Here is a 10945-nt window from a genome sequence, read left to right as displayed (position 1 = left end):
AACTCGATCGCTATTACGATTCAACATCCGATCGATTGAAACTATCCAACGATTGTTTAAGTGCTACCCAAATTGGGTTTATACCTTATCATTCATCGTGATTTCAACTTGAATATTTGAGTATTATCCAAATCCGGACTATGCTCTGTTATTCGTTGTGAATCCGCTGAATATTTAAGTATTGCACTTTGTTAATCGTTGTGAGGATTTAATCTCATGAATTGTCGTAACTGCTATATTAGTTACTAACCTAGTTTGTGTGCATTATTATTTAAATTAGGTTAACCAAGGCTAAATCAGTAGGCTTATACACTACTCGTTAAATCTGCAATGTGAGTCATTCTCTTTTTATCAACTGTTTTACAATACTCCAAATTATTTTCAAAAAGTTATAATTACAGGGACTAAGTCGTGGATATCTTGAATCACTGGCTAGTGGGGTATTGTGCACATTACTAATTTTCTCCCAGTTAGGTTCATTGACCTACTAGGGATAATCATCACTATTTAGGTTCATTGACCTAATAGTGGTATGACCATCGTCACCATTGTGACATGTCACCATTGTGACACGGTGCCAGATAAAAATAAGATATAAACCATTGTAATCGCTCTTATGCTGTAATTTTATAACTAAGGGTCATTTTATAAAACCTGAATGAACTCACTCAGTATTTCCCGCTGACAAAACCTTTTTTCAAACATGTTTCAGGTGATCTGTTATGATCCAGGAAAAGTGCCGTGAAGCACTACAAGCTTAAGAAAGTGGCTCATGATAAAATAAAGAAACATGTTTTGTAAAATAAAAGATTTCCCAGTGAAATCAAATGATTGTAAATTACCGGGGTTTTATCCCTAAATTATGTAAACGGGAAGTTTTAAATATTGAAAGATCCTGTTTTAAAAGACTTCCGTTGTCGCCTAAATTAAATACCACGGGATTTCTGTCCCGCGGCTCCTGAAACGGGTCCAACCGGGTCGGGGGCCGTGACATATGCCCACATATGCTAACCGTGTAGTGAACGTAATGATATGTAACGATGGAAATCTTGGCGATTTACTCAAGCATGGATGGCTAACGGGTCAAGAGGTAACAATGAGGCAAACATGAACATGGACGCTAAAGGTAAGTGATTCTGATTCTCTTCTTAGTATGTATATAGAATTTTCATGTTTATGAATGTGGAGAAATCATGTAAGGTTGTGTAAGGAATGAAAGTATTAAGATTCGTATTGATTTTGTTAGACGAAAGTAGAATTCTAAGATGAAGGTAAGTTGTTGAAATTAAACGGGTCGTATAAATGCGCATAGGTAATGTAACGATAGTGAAATTCGTAAAGATTAAGGACCCGGGTTAAGGATTTTTAGTCAATTGTGTAGGGAAATGTTTTACAGGCAATTAGAAACAAGTTTCAAGTGAAACAGATGCAAAACAGACGAGTTATGAGAGTTTTGGTATTAAAATGGAAAGCTGATATGGGCACCACCGTAGCTTACGGTGGATGTCAGGTGCAAAATGTAAAGTTATGCATCTTTCAGACCTCGTGAACCCATCCCAACCCCAATAAGCTTCTATAATGTACTTCAGCCCTACCAAATGGCTTGATAAGTTACGGGTGAGTATGGAACTCATTTTTAAGATCCGAAACGTACTTAAAAAGCGTTTATGAAGCGTGAGTAAGAATGGGGTGTGTAAGTGAGTATGCGGGAAATTAATTAAGTATGTGGGCTAGTATGTATAGTTTTAATTTCATTTTAATAGCTGAAACTTGTAAGTAATCATGAGTAGGAGTGGGTATGTACATAAGCTCTGTACATACGTGTCTTATTTATATGGAGGTTAGGATGCTTTAGCAAATATTTTGGAACGATTTAATTGTATCTAAGAGCTTGTTAGGTAATTGCCTTAGCATTACAATTGCTAGAAGGAATGACGTATGTACGACGACTATGGAATGTGATGACAAGTATAGTTGCGTATGACACCTCGAGTGTAATATGAGATACACAAATGTAAGTATTGATTACTCGATCATATTAATAGTGTGATTAAAGCCTTATGTTGGCCCTTGTAATCAAGGGATATACGGTAGAGAAGTTAGAGCAAGTTAGTATACACCCGACAAGTATAAATGTATCCATTAAATTGCGGTTAACCATGTAGATATGATAAATCATCAATGAAAGAAATATTGGTCTCGGGTAGAGATCACACGTAGGTGTCGCAAGAAAAGTATGAAAGGAATTATCAAGCAAGCGCCATGAAAGAAATTTTGCTCAATATCGGCCCGAGAAGAGTGGGATGTATGTAGAAGCTAACTAGTTGGCAGCTATCAAAATGATGTATGACTTATGATTTTATGTAAATGTCTAGGAATGAACAAGTATGAATATTATGATAATTATTTCCCTAAGTATATGTAGAGGTACGCGAGAATGATTAACTTGAGAAATAAGTTTTAAGAAATCAGCTTGAACAAATAAACAATGATCCTGGAATAATGTAATAGGATAGCATTGAATCATGCAAGGTTGATTTACTATGTGTATTAGACAAGTTTTAAAGTAGTAATGACCGATTCAACATGATGAATGATCGAATGAAAACATGTTGTCGAAGTTTGAGGTATGTAATTATGAAGGCATACGAGTAGACCTATCAGAAAGTATGTATTCAGGTTTCGGGGACGAAACCCCGAAACCTTCTTTAAGGAGGGTAGAGTTGTAACTCCCCAAAAATTTAGTATGATTTATTTAATATAATATGTTGATGCACTAAATACTAAAAACGATGATTTTAGATGTTTACCATAATAGATGTCGGTTATCACCTTATGTAAGTTAGATGTTTAATACTTATAAGATTGGTAAAGAAAATATAACCTAGTTAAGAACTTGGGTGTAAGGATGATATGTTCTAAAAGAGGAAGGGCTGAAAATGAACATAAGGTAAAAGAATTTAACAAAAAACAAAATGCAGAATTTTACTATGTATGTAGGTGTCTGTCGTGTAAGAGAGGGATGAGAGAAGGGAAGAAGAAAAACTTGATAATTTTACCCCCAAATCTGTATTTTGAGGAAGAATCATGGCTGGAAATTATTAATGTTAAGTGATATTGTTAACATCTACCATTTCTAAGCCAAGGTAAGTCACCCCTTTTTGTTTGATGAACATAGATGAACAAGTGATGAACAAATCCGTTAATTTGTGTGAAATTAGGGAAGTAATGGGTTAATGTTAACCCATGAAGCATGAATTAGATGTACATTTTCGAATTCTAGATGTGTTCATGAGAAACCCATTTGAAGTTGTGATGATATGATTAGTGATGATGATGCATGTGTTAATTCTTGATGTAGTTTGATGTGTAAGGTTAATATATGCATAATGATGTTAAAATAATCTGAATATTTAAAGAATTTATGTGTTTGTGATGTATTGCCATGATTTTAGAAAGGCTTGGTAGAGATGCATTTGATATGCTTGTACATTGTGCTAGTTAAGTTGTACGCACATAAGGTGTTCGATGAATAGCTTGAGCTGAATTGGTTATGTATGAACATGAGAAATTGTAGTTTTAATGAAATATGAATACGAATAATGAACGTTGTGGTGAATGATGTAAATGCGTGAAAGCAATGTATAATGCGAAAGCTAAACGCGAATGTGAGGCACCTTATAGGGTCGAAGAAAGGAGGAGAATCAAGCCAAGCAAAGGCAATAGGAGCGCACAACTCTGGTAAGTTCACTTGAACTTCGCTTATGTAGAATGTAGATTTTGTGTGAGTTCTCATGTAAATATTTGTTTGATGTTTTATGCGGAAATTTATAGTAAAATGTCTAAATGCGAATTGTTTGTAGAAAAAAGGAAAAGTCTATTAACGACCCGTACGAATGGGTCCAAAGTATGAGAATGAAGTGTTCTTGATGATGTATTGACCCATAGTTAAACGGGTCAAATAAGATGAAATTGTCATGAAGTTAAGGTAGCTAAGCGTTGACTTTTACAAGTCAAACTAGTGAAGTATGAAAATTGATAAGGTAAGAATAAGCATGATCCGTGAGAACGGGTCGATTGAAGTATGATGAATAATGATGATTGAAACTAAGATGGTGCTATATCCGTTATACGGAATTGTCATATGGGAAGTTCGAATGAAATTATATAAACATGTAATGACCCGGTAACGGGTCAAATAATGAAGAAAAGCAAATCGTATTAGTAATATGTTTTAACCGATCTAACATGTAAGTTTGTTTTATGATGTAGGTGAATCTCACATTTAGGTAGGCGACTTGGGACAGATACACCACATGACCATATGCGCTTCCGTTATACAAGAATATGTCAAACGGGTCAAAATTTGTTTTTTTTAAGTGTTTAAAGTTGTAATTTTGTACTCATATCATTTGTTAAATAAGCTAAGGTTGAATGTAAATTTGGTAGTAAGGATATGTTTTCGAACCGCAAGACGAATGTTTTTAAACTTAAAAAAAATTGGTTCGTCCTACTAGTAAGGGTATTGTTTTGTAAAAGAAACTAATGTTAGCATGAAAACTAGTAAAAATGCATTGATGATCATTTGGCGGATTTGGACGTTACACATATGACACGGTTGATTGGCGGGTCTTAGAGCATACGCTAAAGGGGTTCGGTTTCCATCAGATGATGATAAAATGGATCATGGATTGTGTAACAACGACATCTTTCTCTTTAGCGATCAATGGTAATCTTTTTGGGTTCTTTAAAGGAAAGCGTGGTTTGCGTCAGGGAGACCCGATGTCTCCTTATTTGTTTACTTTGGTCATGGAGGTCCTCACTTTGATTTTGCAGAATCGGGTGTCTTTATTAAATGAGTTCAGGTTTCATTCTAGGTGTGAAAAACAACGTATTATAAACATTTGCTTTGCTGATGATCTTTTTCTGTTTGCTCAAGGAGATTACAGTTCTGCTAAAGTTATATTGGAGGCTTTGAATAGTTTCAAGGACATGTCTGGGCTTGTTCCAAGCATGAGTAAAACTACTGTATTTTTTTGGCAATGTGTCGAATGCTGTTAAGGATCAAATCCGTAACATTATGCCTTTTGAAGAGGGTGCTTTGCCTGTTCGATACCTGGGAGTTCCTCTCGTCTCGTCAAGACTTATGTATAAAGATTGTAATAGGCTTGTGGAGAACATGGAAAATAGAATAACAAATTGGAAGAATAAGTGCTTATCATTTGCTGGTCGCCTTCAACTTATTCGTTCGGTTTTATCAACTATGCATATATATTGGGCCTCGGTTTTTATCCTGCCTAAACGCATCATTCAGGATCTTGAAGGAAAAATGAGAAGGTTCTTGTGGGCTCAAGGCAATGATATCAAAGGAAAGGCGAAAGTTAAATGGGATCATGTATGTATGCCTAAACGGGAAGGCGGTTTAGGAATTAGGAGAATTGCAGATATGAATAATGCTCTTATGGTTGCTCATATCTGGAGTCTTCTTACTCTTAGGGAGTCGCTATGGGTTAAATGGATGCATTTGTATCGTATTCGGGGTAGGAGCCTTTGGGATGTTCCGATTAGAAGTGATGTAACGTGGACGTGGAGGAAATTATTAGCTCTAAGGCCTTTGGTCCAACAACATATGTGGACTAAGATTGGTAATGGTTTGAAAACTCTAGTTTGGTTTGATAGGTGGGATGAAATTTGTCCGCTGAACTCGTTTATTACACCTAGATTGGTTGCTAATGCGGGTTTCTCTCCTCAGTCGATGGTGGCACAAGTGTGTGGCCATGGGGTTTGGAATTGGCCTGTTTCGTGGTCTACCAGATTTCCATTGTTACAGCATATGAGCAGCATTATTTTCAACCCGGAATGTGAAGACAGGATTGTTTGGAGGTCTAGATCGGGTAAAGAGGGAGACTATAGTACGTCTGATGTGTGGGATGATATCCGCCATGTCCAACCTGAGATTCCATGGGCGAATGTAGTTTGGTTTGCTCAATCTATTCCCCGCCATTCGTTTTTTATGTGGCTTCTGGTTCATAAGCGATTGAAGACGCAGGATGTGATGAGTAAATGGTATTCCTCAGGCAATGCAAATTTTAATTTACTATGTTGTTCGCTATGCACTTGTGGGCCGGATTCACATGAGCATTTGTTTTTTGAGTGCTCTTATGCGACTCAGGTTTGGAATGGCGTTAAACATAGAGCTGGTATGGGGACGATTCCTAATAATTGGGAGCTGATTCTCGAACATTTGGTTTTGCATGCGACCTCTAGGAGTGCTACCAGAGTTATTGGGAAGCTTGTTGTAGGTGCAGCGGCGTATTTTGTTTGGCAGGAAAGGAATCAAAGATTATTCTCGAGCAGGAAAAGGGGAGCTGATCAGCTTATAGAGCTTATTCTGACTACGGTTCGGTTGAAGCTGCACACCATGAGATTCAAGAGGACGACACAGATCCATGGGATTTTGCAGGATTGGAGCTTACCACGTGGCTTGTTGCTAATGGACGATGATTGCGGCTGATGGTGGAGTTTTGTTTGTGTCTAGTGTCGATTTGTATTGGTGTCTTGTTTAGCCTGGTGTGCTCTGTTTGTTTTTTGTCTACTCTAGTGTGGTATGCCATGCTAGAGAACTGCGGAATGTTTTTGTTCCTCACTTGGTTTTTTTGTTGGTGTGATTTATAAAATTTACCGGGGTGACCCTTTACCAAAAAAGAAAAAAAGTTTGCACCAATAACTAAATTTAGTTGAAGTGACTAAGACATTAATTATGACCTTAAATTATACAGAAATGTAAATTTTTTTAGGGAAAATTACGAAATTGTTGGTTGACCAAGAGAGTTTTCAATTTTGTCACTCTTCTCCGTCCTTGGAAGGACCACTGAGCTTCGGAAGAGTTCGCATGTTATGTTGATGCGTCCATGTCCCTAGAAGCTGACACATGTCCGACACGTATCCCACATGTTTATGGGAAGAGTCGGTGACTCTTCCGAAGCGTCGGTGGACTCTTCCGAAGGAGCGTGATACATGGACTCTTCAACATGATACATCGACTCATCCCATGCTCAGTGGTCCTTCCAAGGATGCAGGGGAGTGACAAAATTGAAAACCTTCTTGGTCAACCAACATTTTCGTAATTTTCCTTTTTTTTATATTCCGTTACAAATGTGTTGCAAAACTATAAAACTTATACACCGAATTGGTGTAGGAAACGCGTCACAAATTTCGGACACCATATTCGGAAATGCGTTGAAAATTGCGTAGCAAATGCGTAGTAAATGGTTTCCGACGGGGCATTTTCCAACATCACGATCTTGTTGCAAATGTGTAGCAAATCTGAGTTTGCTACGCATTTGTAACGGAAAAGCTTTTAGAAAATGCCAAATTTCTAGTAGTGGTTTTCTAATCCTACTCTTTTCAACTTCCTCGCAATGCCCTTCTTCATTACAATTCGACTATTCGAGTCATCTTCGGTATTATTGTTATACGTGATATACTCTAAGTTGTACATTTTTTATTATTATTAGTTATCAAGTGTACGTTCTAAATGAAAATGTTGAGATAAATATTTAACTGATTTATATTTGTTTTGCATTAATAAATCCCTACTACACGTCAGAATGAAGAAGCTAAAAGGAAACAATCAAACATTTGAATACAAATGAATAGAGACATATTTTTTTTTTAAATCGGTAACTCACACACACCATAAGCCTTGATCTCGCCACATGGAGAATGACATTTTTTTTAAAAACTTAATACCGCTAGGCCAAAGGCCATTTGGTAATTGGTGCGCACATAGATACCGATACGCCTTAATCGTATCGATTTAAACCGATTCAACAACTGGCAAGAACTCTCTAGTTTGATCAGTCAGCGTTTGTTAGACGAATGAATGGTGTTACCTTTTTTCTCTCTATATTTGCATATTACTTGTGTAATTCGAAACTAACCACACCATACTAAAGTTTGCAAATGATTATATTACACCAATTAAAAACTACAAAAGAAAACGTTGACCAGTTAGTAAATCACATCTGTGGTAACTACTTCCTAAGAAGATTTCAAGCTTCATTTAAAAATAACAAAGAGTTGACCAGTTGGTAAATCACCTACTTCCTAAGAACATTTCAAGATTCATTTTAAAATAACAGAACATGTCACGGACATTAACAAAAAGTATATAATAATCCTGTTTAATTATCCTTATGTGCAAATAGTCAGGATTGATGGCTTTCATGTCAACTCCTTCAGGCTATAAATACCAGAAAACTTAGTTACATTTCATCACACAAAAAAAAACATCTTTCTTCTTTACCATTTTCTTTAAGATCATGACAACAGTTACTACCGAAATCGAAATTGCTTCTTCGTTTCCGGCTGAAAAGGTTTTCAAAGTTTTCATGGACTTTGAAAATGTTGCACCAAAGGTCAACCCTGCAGTTTTCAAGTCTATCGAGACACTCGAAGGCAACGGAGGTGTTGGAACAGTAAAGCTCTTCACCTTTGGTGAAGGTAAGTGTTTTATTTATTTCACCGATTAGTATGTAATCTCGTTTTCTCTTTCTAAACGAAGATGTTTTATTGTTTTAACACAGTCGTCCCATTTACACACGGAAAGTACAAGGTTGATGCCGTGGATGAAAGCAGCTTTAGCTATAGCTACACATTCTTTGAAGGTGACAACTTGATGGGCATATTACACTCCATCACCCAACATGTTAAGGTCATACCTTCAGGTGAAGGAAGCATATACAAGCACACAATTATTTATAACTGTAAAGGTGATGAAAAGCCGCCTGAGGAGGCTCTTAAGGCAGAAAAGGAAGTGTATGAACAAACCTACAAGGCTTTTGAGGCTTATGCTATTGCCAATCCTGATCTTTATTGATTGTCCCTTCAATCAATTGGATTACTTTTCGTGAACTTGCATGTTGGTTGTGTTTTGTTTTTTCTTATGGTTTAAAATAATGGACAATGTTCAATGTTGCTTAATTGTTGTGCTCCTTTGGATGATTAATTTTCTCGAATACATTGCATAGTTTCCTTTGTTGTTGTTAAGTTGTGTTTACTTAAGTCTACTTTGTAGTCCTTGGATGTGAAATTGTGAATTACATAAACTTATGGTAAAATATCACTCCAAGGGATTAGAATAACTTTGTGTACATAAACCTTCACCATTACAAAGCATCATATATCACTCAAATATAACCTGAGTTCAAAAGAAACCGAAACAGATTTTAATGATTGGTTGGACACACTACAAATACGTGGAATTAATTTTAATTTAAAACAACTGGGCTCTATATCATCTCGAACTAAATGTGCCCTTGTAGAAAATTAATAGAACCAAGTTCATTGTTTACTCAAGTTACTTTGTAGTCTAAGGAAGTGATCAACGTTTAACAAATTTTATATCAAAGTACTATACAATGTTAGTATGAGGTAGAAAAATATTTTATAAATAACTTGTTTTTATAACTTGTTATTTATAAAATATTTTTTTAAAAATAAAATAATGCTTTCTTTTGTTTGTTAATAACTTGTTTTTATCAGCTAGATGCCATTCCCATAATGTTTACTAACTTTTATATGAAATTTGACTTTATAATATGAACATGGCCTAAAAAAAGTATTTCTGTCAACTATTAAGAGCATTACCCGGTTATCCACACTATATGCTACTTGGTCACTTTACACATCAGAATCAGGGGTGATGAAGTGGGTAGCTCAAGCTTAATAAACTGACTAGAATGAAATATAGCTAAAAGGTTGAAAGGTAAAAGAGTTCGAAATTGACAAACCATCGTGAAACAAAAAGCATGAGACAGTGCCTAGTCACATCACACTTTACGTGTGAACTCCCTCACTCAGCCGCAAAAGGAGCATGTGGGAAGATACATCCTTTTACCCGCAGGTCCGAAACCTTTAACCTACCAAAAAGGGCAAGCTCTCCACTGCTGCCATGGATCACTAGTCAAAATGTTTTTTCTTATAGCTAGTCCTTTCTCTATAAATGACAACACATTGTCATTCAGCTGGCCATTCCTGAAATCTCACTTCTCCTCTCTAGAACTTGCTTCTTGCATGTTCTATTCTTCACTTACTTCAACACAATCACATTGCACACGAACATTCTGGGTTGAATATTTTTCAATCCAGAATTCAAAGCAAGATATAACAAAGTGATCGAACCCTACGTATTGCATACGTGGGGGGACCCCATGACCTGCGTTAGGCAAACCGAAACCCTTGAACCCTTTTGCCTAACCAGCCCAGTCACTATCCCTGGTCTTACATTTGTGGCTGAGCACGGCCCGTGCTGAGTTCTGCAGAAATTGAAAAACTAAGAAAAATCCTTAAAAAAATAGAAAAATAGATAAAAATAATTAGGCCGTTGATTTTAAACTTTCTTAAAATCCTTGTGTCCCCGGCAACGGCGCCAAAAACTTGGTGTGCGTTCAGTCTGATATATTTTTCTTAATCACTTTTAGGGTGTAACATGTATGACTTAATCAAATATACTTATGCACACAATCAAACTTATAAATTCACTCAATCCCTAAAACATGCTATTTGTTATGCTTAGGTTATTCATGCTAGATACTCAAACACTCATACATGCAAACCATTTTTCATTAACTTTGTGCAAGCCTACTGATGTGCGTTCGGTGTGATATATTTTTATTGATATTTTAAGCCCATTTTACACATTAGTCAAGTTTTAAATTTATAAAACACGACATTATACTAACACTAAACAAACACTTGGGCAAGTGCACCCATCGTGAGCGTAGTATAGTGTTGGTAAGATACCGAGGTTGTCCAAGGACACAAGAGCTTTTAATACCGGTTTATCCTCAACGTCTGATCAATCTAAATTTTTGAGAAAAGTTTTGAAACATGAAGATAAAACAAAAAATGAAACGATAAAAATAAAAACTGATAGACAAGA

The 10945-nt window shown here is 36.2% G+C and overlaps 1 protein-coding gene across 1 annotated transcript; it reads left to right on the top strand.

Moving 5' to 3' along the window:
• Positions 1-8281: 8281 nt before the first annotated feature.
• On the top strand, positions 8282-9051 carry LOC110915610 (root allergen protein). Its single transcript, XM_022160340.2, has 2 exons — positions 8282-8505; positions 8589-9051. Exons 1-2 carry the CDS (start codon positions 8325-8327, stop codon positions 8879-8881), a joined length of 474 nt encoding a protein of 157 aa, XP_022016032.1. The 5' UTR covers positions 8282-8324; the 3' UTR covers positions 8882-9051.
• The last annotated feature ends 1894 nt before the right edge of the window (positions 9052-10945 follow it).

This window comes from Helianthus annuus, chromosome 16 (assembly GCF_002127325.2).
Source record: "Helianthus annuus cultivar XRQ/B chromosome 16, HanXRQr2.0-SUNRISE, whole genome shotgun sequence".
Taxonomy (NCBI): Eukaryota; Viridiplantae; Streptophyta; class Magnoliopsida; order Asterales; family Asteraceae; genus Helianthus; species Helianthus annuus.
Note: the sequence above shows the minus strand (reverse complement) of the source record. Positions and strands in the feature narration are given on the sequence as shown.

Bases quoted from the DNA above. Each gene is read 5' to 3' on its own strand.
- LOC110915610 (XM_022160340.2), top strand. From the start codon at position 8,325: ATGACAACAGTTACTACCGAAATCGAAATTGCTTCTTCGTTTCCGGCT. The intron at 8,506-8,588 runs GTAAGTGTTTTA...GTTTTAACACAG, and splicing joins GCTCTTCACCTTTGGTGAAG to TCGTCCCATTTACACACGGA.